Genomic DNA, 15,426 nt, shown 5'->3' on the forward strand with positions numbered 1-15,426 from the left:
CCATACCAGAACTTCCTCTTATTTAGCAACTAGTTTCGACGAATCCTTTAGCAGGCTTAATACCTTCATGAAGTGAATGCTTTTAATTGTCCATAACGACAGAAAACATCGAGGTTGCCTAATGTCTTTGAAGTATATTTTCCGTAGGACATTAAATAGCTCACGGTCGTTTGCCATGTGGGTGATGAATTCCTGATGCAATTTGATGGGACGGCCTTTCCGTCCTACGCAGGATAGAAGCCAAAGCGGACTGGAGATTGGAACACCTCGCTGCATATTTTGCTGCGTAGTATCTGTATCTTCACGGTCAGTATTGTGCTGGGATTAAACATTTGTATCAGTGGAGGCAGAGGTGCTAATGGTTGAAGGCCCGCCATTAGGAGTATATATGGATGCAGTCCGAGACAAAGTTCTCTTTTGATTACGGACCAGCCCTGAATGCGTTGGAATTATTGATGCAGTTATAGTTTGAAGATATTCTTGTATGTCCTGAATTGCGCCTGGTTTAAGTATGATATAGTCATCGTAGAGATGTTTGCCGTGTCGCTATTAATTATTAGCAAGACTTTGGGCCGCCGAGGAGATAAGCATAACCACATTTATCCACCTAAATCGCTGATGACCTTCTGGTACACTCTCCTCAATCAATCCAATCTGAGATAAAATATTTTAAGCACCCTGATACACTTCCGAGGTTCGCCACAGCAGCCTACCGATCACCTCAAGGCACAGAGACGTCATAATCGCCCTAATATGAAGCCATAATAGCTGTATCCACAATGAAATTCCCGGAGAAAGCTTAGCATCGTGGACTTCATTAGTGCTTGGTGGTGTGAAAAGCTTTTCGCATTCTTCTTAGAGCTTTCGAAAAGCCCTGCTTTCTTTGATCTGGCTATGATAATGAGACACCAGTACATCACACGGTCCATCCAGTACTTGCTCCTTAATATATCCATCATCGTCAGACTCGTGCAAGTGTTCTGGTTCCGTAGCCACGTATTCAATGTCATCTTGTATTTGCTCCAAAATTGAAAATTGAGGCTCAATCCCTCTTTCTACTTTTATCTGATATCAGACGAACTCTCAAAGATATGAGGTTGGCGATATCAATATCGATTTTTGATTCGGCCTCCAATTTTAAGTTCATTGCAAACCGCCCGAAAAGTCGTCTGAAATCTCGGAAGAAGTCAGGCGGAAGAAAGCCTTTCTCAGATTAAGCTGCTCTATAAAGACCGGCCATTCCCGAGTCTTTCACAAAAATTATGCAAAGTTCATTGATTACTGAATCTGCCTCTCTTGCGGTAAGACGAGTGTTCATCGTGCGGGATTTTGATTTTGTTAACTGTCCCATGAAGGAATTTGCCAAAGAGCATGGACTTGGCACAGCTCTCTGGCCGGCAATACCCGTCTCTTCAAAGTCATCTGACCTAACAAATGCGTATTTGCTGTGTAGGATGTTTAGTAGGTCTGAAACATTTTCACGTATCTCACGAATACCCCGTTCGAGCCTCTGCACCAAATTATTTGGGGAATCAAGGGCGAAAAGAACATCGGTGTAGAAAACTGAAAAATAATACACAAGGCGATTTGAGCCGCTGTGGTATCGATCTCCAAGAACTCGTGTGGCAATATAAAGATCAAACAAAGAGTCTCTGCATCTCTCAAGGGCAAAACTGGCTTCTTCAAATAGCTCTTCAGTTCTCAGCTCAAGTTGGAATTTCTTAAGTCTTTCATTTATGCGGATAAAGCAATTCCGGAGATCTTCGATATTTCGTGTAAGATCTGCTATGGTGGGATCCAGGCTTGCATACGCCTAATAAAAACCAAGCAGCTGTTGTATACATTCTATCCCAACGGAGAGAAATTCCGTAGGCGAAGCAGAGAATGCGAAAATATCCCCCCTATCCGCCATTGCGGGTGCAGGACGTCATTTAAAATGAAGAGCAAGTTTTCTGGGACGGTGATCGGTAGAGCTGATCGTCTAACATGGAAAAATGGGAGAGAAGGAAAGACGGGGCACACATTATCAATCGGTCGCCGCCCAAAAAGACGCTGGACGGCATGGAAATACCATAATCCGCCTCATCAAACCAACTCATTATTCAATATTATTACTGTAACTAATTACTGCATTGATTACGGCAATGCGGCGTTTATATTCTTTCGTGACCGTTGTACCCGGCATAGTCAGGATACTGTCAATGAGCGTCATATGCTCCATTTAATAGTATCAGTTGGGACGAGCCCTGCTGGTGAATATCGTGAGTGGATATTTGATCTACCTACCCAGCTGCCCTTCTTATGTTACTCCTCATCAACGGGGAGGAGGGAGGAGTGCATTATTATAGGGTACTACCTATATCAGAGCTTGTACTGGGGCAATTAGGTAGCAGAGCAGATCCGCATTCAGCAAGTTTGCTTCTTAGGCAGCCCCCTAAACCTACTTGTGTCATGCTATCTAGACTACTCCGTACGTTATACTTGGTGTCCCAGTATGTAGTGTGGTTGTCATATTTGTGGCGGACTGCTTGACCACTTACTGTCTTGTCTTATCCTGTTGCCTTAATGACCAAAGAGGCGCAGCATCTCTAGTTCAGACACCGGCTGTTTTAAGAGGCGGGGTAATAAACCAATAATCTCTGGGAGAGGAACATAAAGTGGGGTAGTCAGCTAGATCACCCTGGTCGCCGGGTGTTCGCCGGATGTCGCCAGGCGACGCAGGTGTTATCTAAAGCATACCCAGGAGCCTTGGCGGCGATCGCCAGGGTCGCCGGTTTAGAGGCACCCACCCGCCTATTGACCGCACACAAGCCACACGCCGGCCGGTTAGTAGTTGGGTGGGTGACCACCAGCGAATCCCGGCTGTTGTATGTTTTTCAATTTTTGTCATACTTCTATACTACCGTCAGCATCTGCAACAACACCTTTTTTTGTTTTTCTTTTTTACATTGCCATCCTCCGAAAAGGCACGTGAAGTCGCCGGGCTTCGGAGACTTCGGAGATGTTCAGCGTACTGGCACGATGTTTGGAGTAGCCACCAGGGAATGTTATATTATTTATTACATTTCCTTTTCTTCGTCATGTTTCAAAAGATATATCCTTTCGTTTAAACGAGATAATGTACATATAAGGGAAGGCCAGCTGAAACGGGTAGAGGTTCAATTTATAAACATTAAACATGTAATCATAGCTCATCGATCTGGGGGGTTGTTCGATGGCATGTGTATTTTGGCTGAATGACTGGAGAATCAATGTGAGATGCAGATCGTTCATACATGCATAAATTCACGTAGCTTCGCGAGAGACAACGGTTTGACCAAGAAATCATCGACACCTGCCTTCAACGCTGCCTCCCGTGTGTCGTTGGAGGCCACAGCCGTTACAGCCATGATGCAGGCTGAACTAAGTCCGTTAGTTCTTTCGTATTCGCGTATCTTCATCGTCGAAACCAATCCATCCATTACGGGCATAGATATATCTAGTATTGTCAGTAGCTAACCCAGCAGAGAGGTTTCTTGAACAAGTTTCGGGCTTACCCATTAGAACAAAGGCAAAGCGTTGGTTGGAATTCTCATACTTCTCGAGAGCTATGAGTCCATTCGAAGCCGTGTCGTACTGGCAGCCAATTTTGCGCATGAACGTTGACATAATCTAATGGGACAATGTGAGTTTAGACAATGCAACAGTATGAGGCATAATCGACTACTCAAAGGATTTTGATGAGTGCACGCTTACCTTGAGATTGATGTCGTTATCATCCACAAGTAGTACACGTATAGGTTCTCGTGAAGACTCTCCTGATTGGGCAGGCGATTCAGGGGGATTAAGAGGAATCGCAAGACCAGGGTTGCACTCAGAAGGGGAAAGATTATCCATTCTCGTGGAGATCATGTCTATCGTTGGAGGGGAGATTTGCGCATCATTTATTGATAAGGCGGAAATAGGAGCCAAATCAGTCGGGTCCGAGTGAATCGGTGCCTTGAAGATTTTCAGAAATCTTTCGGCGGCATCGTAGAGGCTTTGAGGTCCGAACCTTTTACCAGAGTCAGTTTACAGTGCCATATGGAGAAGAAATTTCTGTAACTCACGGTGGAGACACGCGAATGATATTTTCAGGCAGATCATCAGTCAGGAGCGGTATATTTCCACCGAGAACAATGAAATAATCTCGAAGGTGCTTAGGGTCAGTCATAGGTAGTAAACCCTCGATCAGCATGTGGTTAAGGTCCGCTTCCTCAATGATCGCGACATCGCCTTGCGTCCTGTCGGACAATTTCCGTGGCGACAGATGCCAGCCCAGTTGTGTCGTAAACACGTCTACGAGCGCGTTCTTAATAGATAGTTTCCGTTTCGCATCGACGCTTAAGATTCCCGTGGGCACTTCATCCACTTCTGGATGAAGCTGTAATCCAACAATGGAAGCATCGATGAGTGGCGGAACGAGTGTCTTTGTTATCGATGGACGACAATCTGCGATTCCGATGGATTGGGCAGCCTTGAAAGGTATTTGGATGTCGACTTGGGTGCCTACACCCACTTCGCTTTTGATGTCAATATTACCGCCAAGGGACAAGGCCAATTTGCGTGCGATGTTGAGGCCAAGGCCGACACCAGGCGATAGTGGGTCCTCTTGGGAGAACGGAGTAAAAAGTTTGTCCTTGAGAAAATCGCGTGAGATCCCGCTGCCGGTATCTCTGACACGTGCATGGGCAAAATAAGACCTGTGGTGACGGTCTGGCTTCACTTTTGACAGTGTCACCTCAATGAGGCCGTTTTTAGTCCATTTCATTGCGTTACCAATGATATTCATCAAGATACTTTTCCATGCACCGGCAGCGGATCGCACCACCCAAGAATCGAGCTGTTCAATTCGTATAACAACTGATACTTCATCGCTTTGGCTGGGACGTTGGTAATGTACTTCTGCGCTAGATCTAGTGGCAGAAAATGTAACCGAGGAATCGGTGACATATTGCGGTTTTTGGCCAGCGCAAAGCACGGTGGCTACTTCTTCGACTAGTATGCCAAGGTCAAAGTCGGAATCCCGGTTCGTCACCTCAACCTGCGCTTTGGTATCACCGGAATTCTTAGTCGCCAGATCGTTTATTTTACAATACTCCAACCTATAAACAGTTCGATTAGAAAAGATTGTCGCGATATGGGTAAGGAATACTCACAGATGATCAATCGTGTCCAACAAGGTCAGTCCCGATCTTTCTATCATTTTGATGACATCATGCTGGGCGGGTTGGAGAGGCAAAGATCGCATCAACTCTGTGCTTCCAAGTATGCCGTGCAGCGGGGAGCGAAGCTCGTGGCTAATAGATGATACGAAGTCGAATTTGGACTTCTCCGTCGCGCTCCAGTGCACCCGAGATACCTCAGAAATAATGGAATCACCAAAAACTTTGAAGTAATGCAGTTCTTCGATACCCAACGGACGGCGATGGTCATGCGTCCAGACTAGCGTTCCAGCTAACCAACGGGATTTATTCCAATCCCACAGAGGCATGAAGAGTACTGATTTCGCATCCGGTAGTTTATATGCAAGGTGGCGAGAAACCTTTTGTTCCAAAGTGTCTGTCCGGTCTTCCTCCATGTCGAATATATGCCCACTCGGAAACTTTTTAATCAGCATTTGTAGAAATTGTTCTGACAAATTGAGTTCAGGTTCTGAACTTGATTCATCAATGGGTGGTATGCTTGTACTATGGTTTAAGGGGCGACACAAATCTCCCGAGCTATCTGGCGAGTGGGTGGCAAAGTTGCTGCCATCAAGACCATCCTCCGGGTCGTTCATCAAACCCAGAGGCTCGTTGGTGGATGAAAGGATTTCGTTCCCGGAAACATCGGAGAGATCACTGTATAGCATTAGGAAATATTTCAGCAGAAAGAAAGCTGGAGACTGACAATCGCGAGTCACTTTGACGAGCATCGAGAAAGACTACACCGTCCAGATCCATCGAGTGCCTGAGGACGTGACCGGCGCGGGAGAATATCGCAGCCACACGTTCAGTAATGGACACATCATCCATCGTTGAATCTAGAAAGTACTCGTCAGAGGCTAACGGTTCTGTTGATTGCGGTGAGCCTGGAGCAAGCGATGATGGTTGGCTTGTAGGTTGTGTTATCCCCGACGATTTTGCCTCCGAGAAAAGGGACACGGCCGCCTCTTCTTGGGTCGTTGAATATGATCGATCTAAAGCTGATTTATCACTGAGGGATTTACATGTTGGGAGAGACGCATCCGGTCCTTTTGCGAGAGGGTCGCTATCCGAAGAGATCAGATTGTGAAAACTCAGTTTCTCTCGTGACACTGGAAGTCGGTTTGAATTATCAGCGAGGTCTGATTTCGTGTGCCCTTTGACGAAATTTGTTAAGCCTTTCACCAAACTTTCAGCCCGTTGGTGATAATGAACGATCCGAACATTCTCAAGATGCTGGGCGATGGCATCTGCAATTTCCTGTAGAGCCGCCACATCTTCATCTCTGAACTCTGTCCGTGTTTTGTTGTCCACCACACAATATGAACCTAGCACATATCCGGAGGGACTGTATAGGGGCACTTCCGCATAGAACCGGAAGTGAGGCCAATCTAGGACGTAAGGGCGGTTATTATAGAAGTCTTCGGCGGTAAAATCGCGGATGATATTGCGGGTTCGATTTGCGGTGATGTTTTCTGTATTCAGGATCTTCGAGGGATCCTGTCCGGTGAAAAGACGAATGGCGTGAGGGCAGACACCCCATTCCAGATCGAGCGTCCGGACTCCGAGGAAGATACCATCATCGGGAAGGTGGTTTTCTTTATCGCGTAACGAGACCGAGGCGGTTGCTTCGGAGATGAGGTGTTGCTGTTGACCATCGATGATGGAAACGAAGGCACGGTTGCATCCAAAACGGTAGACTCCAAGTTGCGTGAGCGCAGTCAGCGTAGGATCAGGCGAAAGAGACGGGCCAGTTGTCGATTGAGTGTCCTGATCGAATGTACAGTAGTATCTGGAGGGGTGGGAGATTTCAAGATCAGCGTACGCGCCTCGGCGATATTAGGTACATTACCTAGGGAAGGGAAAGTGCACCTTGACAGATCGCGAATTCTATCCTGTTCCGAGTCACACCTGATTTCACGAGGGCATGTCAATCCAGGATCTATTGTCATTGTTGTATGGCGTAAAAGAAAAACCTACACCGTGTGGGTTGAGTTGTCAATTGACAACAAAATGTGAGGCCCGAAGGCTAGAACTTCCCGGGAGAGCGGAGGGGTTCCAGACCCGAAAACAGGTTTTCCCCGACGCCCGTCATCTGTACGCCACGGCTGGATTCAGTAGGCGGTATCGGTTGTCAGTTTGTCACTGGATCGCCTCTACGGAGTACCGGTACCCCATACTTCTCTCCTGAGTGCCTCTCAAATGAGCAGTATAATCAGTGTTGATCTTCTGGAGAAGTACGATTTTTTTTTTATTGTTCTATTGTTCTAACGCATTCTTTCTGTGCAGCACGGAAAGAAATGTACACCCCCCTCCATGGTCAACTATATACGTCCGCAATATATATCCCAACATTCCAGATGATAACCACACGTTGGAGCAGTGACAATAACAGTAAGTATCGGATTAATTATTAACATTAAATACATAAAGAGCCGCAATTACAAGCCAATATCAAGGTGTAGCCATGATCCAATACTCAGAAGCACGAGCGAAAAATAATACAAACGCAGTCAATCAAATCACACAACCCAAATCCAATAATTCAGTCAAGCCAATGACAAAAGACTTGAGGAAGGAGAGCCCGCAAACAACTCAATGGCATCAACGACCCTCTTTGCCAAGTGAATGGCGCTGGGTTGATCCAATGTGTTCTCTGCAGCAGTGATGCGCACCTCAAGACACGATTCATGTTCTATCGAAACCACTCCGACTTGTCCAGCAGCCATTCTAGAGGTGGCCCTTCCTGGGCCAGACGATGGTTTGATGCCACAAATCTCCACGACAGCTGCGGTTTCAGTCATCGCAAGCCCCTGGTGGTGCACAAAGCAGCCAAAGGTTGAGCCTTCGGGCCAGGAGGTGCAGCTGCGGACAATCTGTTCGAACGAAACGTTGTCGTTCGCCACTATCTCCACCTGCCGACCCTGAACATCTCGCAGGAGATCTTCGACGGTCCATTCAGCATCCAGCATGACCCGTAGTGGTAGCTGATTGAGGCATGGCCCCAACGTCCTGTCTATGTTGGGAAGAGAGCCACCACGCCCGTGCACGATCTGGCCTAAAATAACATCAGAGGATTCAGCCTGCTGCGACAATACCCATGCCAATGCTGCCTTAACAAGAGTGGAAAGAGTTATGCCCGACAGAAGCGGTGGTTGGGAGATTTTGAGCTCCACAGAAACATCGTTAATGGAAGGCTGGGACATTCCAGTGAGTTGCAAGGGGTCAATTGCCGAGACAGGGGCACCTTTGAGTTGATCCTTCCAGAAGGGCAAGCTAGGGTTCTCCGCGTCCAGGCGGTATGAAACCACGTCCCTGAATTGCCCGCTTTCCTTCAACTCCCCCTCCTGATACGCAGTAATGAGGTCCTCCCAAAGGACTGGCACAGAAAGTCCATCGTACTGCGCGTGGGAAATTTGAATGATGAGCATGCACCATTGTTGGGTGGAACTGGTCACAACAGTAAATGCCAGTGGTATCGAACTTTCAGCTGTCGTAGCTGATGATGGCTCATTGGACTTTGCTTGAACCCATTGCTCCGGGTCTGCACATTCTATGAACTCGATTTTCGGATCAAACTCCTTCAGGATCACCTGGAAAAATCTTTTGTTATGACGGACGAAAGCTGTGCGCAGGATGGTATGCTGAGCGACTAAACGTGTACATGCATTGCGAAACCGGCTGGTATCGAAGTGAGTTTCGAAAGACTGCGTCATAGAAACAGGCGACGAATGGGTGATATAGAATGCCTGCAGTGGAGCTGCCGGAATGATGTCTTGTACATCATCGGGCATTAAAGAACGCATTTTGCATAAGACTGAGGAGAGGACGCTTGCTTTTTCGCTGTCTGAGACCAGCGAAAAGGGCACAGGGGTGGTCCAGGAATGTTCGCGCGTTGGAATGTGTGCGGATCTCTCAGCCACTACAGAGATAGTCTGCCATTGGAGTAATTCTCCGACAGAGTGTTTGACACCCGAAGAGCGAGCCTCCACGGGGGCCCTCACGGCCGAGATAGAATCACCTCCCAAGCGGAAGAAGCTATCATCTGCCCCTATTTCATCCGCTGTGACGCGAAGCACACGAGCCCAGATATCCCGAAGCAAGTACTCGGCCTCTGTAGATGGTGCTCGTTTGTCGATGGCTTCTGGCGCCAAGTGCCGGTCAAGCTCATGTCGCGGAATAGTTGCGATTGCCTCTCGCAGCAATCGACGGTCGACCTTTTCACTTGGTGTGTGTAACATGCGCCGAAGAGGTATAACTAGGGACGGGACCATATAGCTGGGAAGCACGCTTTCAAGTTGCCGAACAACAGCTGCGGTTGTTTCCGCAAAGCTTGAGGGAAGGAGGGTGTCTAGCGATGGAATGATCCCTGTTGATGATGATTCAGGACCTGGTTCAACCAGTGTGACGAAAGCAGCAAGCCATGGGGAATCGGATGTTGACGACGGTGTGATTACTTCTGCCACCACGTCTTTCACTCCGATCATGGTCCGCTTAATCTGCTCCTCAATTTCACCTAACTCCATACGCTGCCCTCGCAGCTTTGCCTGATTATCCTTTCTGCCCATGAACCACAATGAGCCATCCTGACCATAGCGGACAAGATCGCCCGTACAGTACAGCGGCGCCTCACAATCGTAGGGGTCTTGCTGATGCACTTCCTTCAACCATCTCGGAGGTGCGATGAAGGTGGATCTCGTCTTCTCTGTGTTTTTAAGATAGCCCTGAGATACTTGAGGCCCTTGAAGAAGAAGCTCGCCAATTGCACCTATGGGAACCAGCCGCTGCGGGTCTCTGGGGTCTACTACATGGACAGCACCTGCCACAGGAGATCCGATGTTCGTAGCCTGAGAGGGGTCTCGGATACAGGAGCTCATGGTAAACGTGACAGCGGCTTCTGCTGGCCCGTAGCCCGTTAAAAGGTTAACATATGGGGCCCACTGCTGAATATCGCTTGGTCTCAGGGACTCTCCACCCGTAATGACTGTGTCCAAAGATACAGCGATGGTAGGGTCGATTGTCCGCAGAACAGATGGTGTCAGCATGGCAAAATTCGTGCGCAACGCTGTAACCGTTTCTGCCAACTGATCGCGCCGTTCTAAATCAGAGGGAATGCATAGGCAGCCGCCCGCCATGAGGGTTGGCAGAAGCTCCAAGATACTGACGTCAAACGCGTAAGAGGCAAACTGAAGCACCTGGCTTTGGGGACTGAGACCAGAAACGCGAGAGTGGCCCATGGCTGTGGCCATGAATGCGTTGTTGCTGACAACGACTCCTTTGGGAGCTCCAGTCGAACCTGATGTAAATGATACGTAGAGAGGTTGGTTCGGGCCAAATGTCGATTCATATCTCCGTCGGGAGGAAGGCAGAGCTTCTTCTGGCATGAGTGTGACAACCTCTGCGCCCAACCTGCTGGCCTTTTCCTGAGTGGCAATAGAGGAAATGATGATAGAAGCGCTAATACCTGCGCAAATCGTCCGTAATCTCTCGAGAGGAAGTTCGGTATCCAGGAGCACGAACGCTGCTCCGGTCTTGAGAACACTGAGAACAGCAACAGGCACGTACTGAGAACGCTCAAGGTAAATCGGAATAGAAGTGCCTGGTCCTGCACCGTTCGCGAACAGTCGGTCAGCAACAGCGTCCGACCGCATTTTCAGCTCTTCGTATGACAGATCACCAATAGAGCTCGAAATTGCAGGAGATGAAGGCTGTGTAATACATTGCTGGTGTATGCAGTCAACCACGGTCCTTGCGCCCGGATCTAGTATCTCAGGATACCAGCTTTGAAGTTGCTGGATATCATTCCGGTTAATCGTGGTGATATCTTGAACACTCCGGTCAAGGTCGACATGGACTTGCTGCAATATGTGACCAAACTGATCCAACATTCGGCTCATCTGCCACTCAGATACAACATTGGAATCGAAGCAAGCTGCCACGCTGACTTCTTCTGGCTTTATCATAGCAGCCAATTGAACTGCGTATGTATAAGACCCATCATCCGCAGAAGAAGTGTCGAATGCCTGCATTAAACCTCTAATAGCCTGTCCTTGACCGTCATCATTTGCGCGTAGCTCCATGAGCAAGATTTGAAAGGCACACGCGCGGGCACCATCTGTCCCAAGAGCAGCGATTTTGGAGAGTCCAATCTGCTCGAAGCTGGCAAGCTCCATTGACTGCTGATGTAAGTTCGCGATCGCCTGTGAACCCTTGAGGTCTCTATTAACCTGAACACGGAGCGGATATGTCGCGATTGTCGGCCCGACCATAGCCTCAATACCTTGAATGGGTGCCGTGCGTCCGTTGGATATAACACCAAAAACGATATCGTCGCTGTTCTGATACTGTGACTGCACAAGAGCCCAAGAGAGTCGAATTGCTGCAGTGCGGTTGACCCAAGCATCTATTAACGGGCCGGTGTGGAAGGTGCGCTCAATTTGTGTTGAAGGCTGGGGGCGATAGGACGGACTCGGTAACTGTGGGAATTGATCTGCTTTCAACTCGCGGAGCTGCTTGCTCCAATACGCCAGACTCGGTTCCTCCTGGAAGATAGAGTATGCGATAAAATCCCGGAACGGGACTGCGTCCATGTTTGGTGTATATTGGTCGTGGTATGCCAATGTTGCCTTTTCGACAAGAACCGTCAGAGACCAGGCATCGTAGATCGCATGATGCATTGTGATCAGCAAATCAAATTGGCTATTCTCGCCTTCTTGATCTGTGATTGATGGAACTATTTCAAACTGTGCAAGTGGTTGTCCGAAGACCAATTCCCACTGTAATGTCTCTCCTCTGCGCTCATTGGCAGTGATCCAAAGAAGCTCATCTTGCTTCAACAGAACCTGAAGATAGCCCGTATCGAAAATCATCACGCGAGTGCGCAGGATGTCATTTCCTGCCATCACAGTCTGCCACGCCTTTCTCAGTCTGTTCAAATCGATACCAGGTCCCAATCGAAAACGGTGACGCGCAACAGACGCCCCCTGATGTTGTGCTGTTAGGGCAGCGAGTCCGACCTGTAGCTCGGTACACGGATAGACATCTTGAATCTGCTCCCTTGGAACGCAACATTGACTCATTGCTTGAGATAGTATCTCTTCCTTATGTCCACTTGGGAGGAGCGAGAAAGCTTCTCTCTGGTTGTGTGGGAGTTTGTTGGTCGGGCCCAATACAGGAGGCTGGCGGGTCGCGGCAACATTTGCAAGGTCTTTTAGCGTGGAATGAAGGAAAATATCTGATACCGATATATCGAGGCCTTCTGTAGCAGTACTCGATGAGAGCTTCATGGCAGCAACGCTGTCACCTCCGATAGCAAAGAAATCATCTTCTGGGAAGATCGAGTCCGAAGGGCGGTTGAGAATATCTGCCCAGAGTCTTTGCAATACTCTTTGTTCTGGCATCAATTGATATAAGTTCCGCGATGAATGGGATACCAAGGACTGGCTTATTTCAGTTTGTACCATCTGAGAGGCTGCTTGCTGCAGCTTGCGACGGTCGACTTTGCCATTAACTAGTCGCGGTACTTCTTCAGCTGCGAACAAAAAGGAAGGAGCCAGGAATGACGGGACCTCGGACCGCAAGCGGGCTTTCGTCTCGTGTGCTGCTTTCTTGAACAGTTCTTCGCCTGTTCGTAGAGAGACAGCGATGGTTGCGAGAAGATAAGATGTTTGGGAAGCCTCATGCGTCACGAGGTCGGCAAATACCTCAGGATTTGCTACAGGATAACACCGTTGCACTTGATGTTCAACTTCTGCCAGCTCAATTCGCTGCCCATGCAACTTGACTTGGTTGTCGCGACGACCGAGGTAGGTGATCGACCCATCGGGCATCATTCGGACCAGATCTCCTGTCTTATAGAGCACGCCATTTGCTGTATTGCGGATTCTACGCAGCCATTCTGGATAAGGCAAAAATGATTCCTTCATATTGTCTGGTCGGTTGACGTAGCCACGGCCAACAATAGGACCCTCGATCGCAAGCTCACCAATGGCACCAAGGGGAACGGGCTTGTGTGGCGGATGTGAGTTAAGTGCCCAAGTAACAGCTCCTGTGGGATGCCCGATATTCGAGGGATCATCCAGAAGGCACTGGCTAGAGGGCTGGCATGTTGAGACCACAGAAGCCTCGGAGGGTCCGTAAGCGTTCATGCACGCTACATATGGGGACCACCGTCGGATATCGTCTAAGCTCATTCGCTCCCCTCCAAATACCAGCGTCTTCAGAGTTGGCACTGCCCGTGGGTCGAGGACGCGAGATACGGAGGGCGTGAGAAGGGTCCAAGTTACTTCGTACTTGGCGATAGAGGCTTCCAGTTTGTTATTTCGCTCGTCATCTGAAGGAATACAAACACATCCTCCTACAAGAAGAGTGCTCAGGATTTCCAAGATAGCTGCGTCGAACGCATTGGAAGCAAAATGCAGAGCCCGCGATTGCGCATTTAAATCCATGGCTTTGCTGTGGTGATGGGCAGCCGACAGATAAGAGCGATGTTCAATAACACTGGCTTTGGGCTTCCCCGTGCTTCCGGAAGAGAAGACCGCGTAGCAAGCAGACTGCGCAGACACGGAGGCCAAATTGAATACGAGAACCTCGTAGTCAACCTCGCCATGCTCCGCTGATTCTGCAACGATGACTTCAGAAACAATGCTGGCCGCCAGTTCAGCTTGCCGACGAGAAGCGATGATCACGGGGCAGTCGAAGTCATCGTGGATCATGCTTTGAAGTCTGTCTTGTGGCTGGGCAGGATCAAGCAAAATAAACGCACCACCTGCTTCCAGGACAGCCACTATTGACACGGGCTCCCACTTTGACCTTTCGCTGAGTATCGGTACAAATGTCCCCGGACCAACCGAGCGCAGGGCCAGTTCTTTGGCAACCGCGTTCGCCCTCTCTTTGAGCTCCCCGTAAGTGAGATCGCCGTCCCAAGCAGAAACCGCCACCGGTTCAGGGTAATCGAGGCTCGATTTTATGATCTCCGTATGAATACAAGTCTCGATGCTTTCTGGTAATGATTTATTGAATCGGAGAATTTGATCCATGTTCCCGCTGCCTGCGATTGCTAAGCTGTCAACAGGTGAGTGACTGCTCCGTAGCAACTGCATGATGCTACTGTGGAAAGCATCCGCGATCATGCCCACTTGGGAATGGGAATGGAGATGGGCCCAATAGGTCAAATCTCCACGGATTCTGCTTTGGCTTGTGGCGATATTAACCGTCAAGTCAAACTAAACGTGACTCAGTAATTCCGATCTCTAAAAATAAATCACAGCTCACTCACCTCAGTCGCATCAACTCCTTCCTCGGGTTCTACGGCGCCCTCGAATGCACACTCACTGTCGGAGGTCAAAACGTCCTTCTGTATGGACATCACAGTATTGAAGAGAGATTTCCCAGACAGTTGAAGTGAGTGAATCATCTCTGCCAGGGAGCAATGTTGGTGCTCAATACTGTTTGCATACGCTTCGTGGTTTGCCAGAAGCGTTTCCAAAGCCAACGTATCCTTATCTAACGATAGCTGGCATACCAAGATGTTGACCATCGGACCAGCAATGCGGTCGGCATAAACAATGGGCAGGTCACGACAGGAGTGCAAATAGCCAAAACACACAGACTCGGACCCGGTATATGTCCGCAGCACCAGTCCCCAGGCCACTTGCAGAAAGCTAGACGCTGTCATGCCATTTTGCTGACAGAAAGCATGCAACTCTTGTCCAATCTCGAAATTGAAGGGAAGAATCTGGGGCATCAGCTTCGGAGGTCTCTGTACGGAGACATCTAATGAAGGGAAGATGCATGGGGCGAGATTCTTCAGATAATCTTTCCAATATTCCTTCCATCTTGCGAGATCGCAGCCTGCTAGGTAATTGACGTAGGAGCCCAACTTCTCAGCGGGTGTTTCATCCAACACCCCACGATACGCACGGTCGAACTCGGCCAGGAATATTTGTTCCGTGGCTCCGTCGACCAATATATGATGGATTGTCAATTGGCAGAACACACTACCATCCGGTCGGGGCGTTCTGTAGCAGATGGGGCGGACGGCCGCGATCTGTTGGCAACCGGTGATATAAATGGAAACACTCTGGCAGGCCTGGGAGATCGCCATCGTTCGTTATGGCGAGCTGTTCTTCCACCTGGATGCTCGCATCAGTGGACTGCAGAACCACTTGTATTGGCTCTCGAGGATAAGCGGTGTTCTCGATGAAGACTGTCCTCAAGATAG

The 15,426-nt window shown here is 48.9% G+C and overlaps 2 protein-coding genes across 7 annotated transcripts; both read right to left on the reverse strand.

Moving 5' to 3' along the window:
* Window positions 1–2,891: 2,891 nt before the first annotated feature.
* LDX57_004103 lies at window positions 2,892–7,205 on the reverse strand. Of its 6 annotated transcripts, XM_046085755.1 has the most exons (7): window positions 7,077–7,205; window positions 5,911–6,996; window positions 5,178–5,861; window positions 4,089–5,123; window positions 3,736–4,033; window positions 3,537–3,651; window positions 2,892–3,478 (listed from the first exon to the last, which is right to left on the reverse strand). In XM_046085755.1, exons 1-7 carry the CDS (start codon window positions 7,154–7,156, stop codon window positions 3,270–3,272), a joined length of 3,507 nt encoding a protein of 1,168 aa, XP_045941718.1. In that variant the 5' UTR covers window positions 7,157–7,205; the 3' UTR covers window positions 2,892–3,269. The 6 variants fall into 6 exon arrangements, with proteins under 6 accessions (XP_045941718.1, XP_045941721.1, XP_045941720.1 ...); XM_046085760.1 differs by having other exon boundaries at window positions 2,892–3,651; XM_046085756.1 differs by having other exon boundaries at window positions 5,178–6,996.
* Window positions 7,206–7,713: 508 nt separating this feature from the next.
* LDX57_004104 (uncharacterized protein) lies at window positions 7,714–15,309 on the reverse strand (the record flags this gene model as incomplete). The annotated part of the gene is made up of 2 exons (XM_046085761.1): window positions 7,714–14,428; window positions 14,482–15,309. The coding sequence occupies 2 exons, from the start codon at window positions 15,307–15,309 to the stop codon at window positions 7,754–7,756; spliced, it is 7,503 nt and encodes a 2,500-aa protein (XP_045941724.1). The 3' UTR covers window positions 7,714–7,753.
* Between the last annotated feature and the right edge of the window lie 117 nt (window positions 15,310–15,426).

This window comes from Aspergillus melleus (assembly GCF_016097325.1).
Source record: "Aspergillus melleus strain CBS 546.65 chromosome Unknown contig2, whole genome shotgun sequence".
NCBI lineage: Eukaryota > Fungi > Ascomycota > Eurotiomycetes > Eurotiales > Aspergillaceae > Aspergillus > Aspergillus melleus.

Coding starts and splice junctions, on each gene's coding strand:
- LDX57_004103 (XM_046085755.1), bottom strand. CDS start 7,156: ATGACAATAGATCCTGGATTGACATGCCCTCGTGAAATCAGGTGTGAC. Junction 6,997..7,076: donor AGAATTCGCGATCTGTCAAG/GTGCACTTTCCC, acceptor CCACCCCTCCAG/ATACTACTGTACATTCGATC. Junction 5,124..5,177: donor TTGGACACGATTGATCATCT/GTGAGTATTCCT, acceptor AACTGTTTATAG/GTTGGAGTATTGTAAAATAA.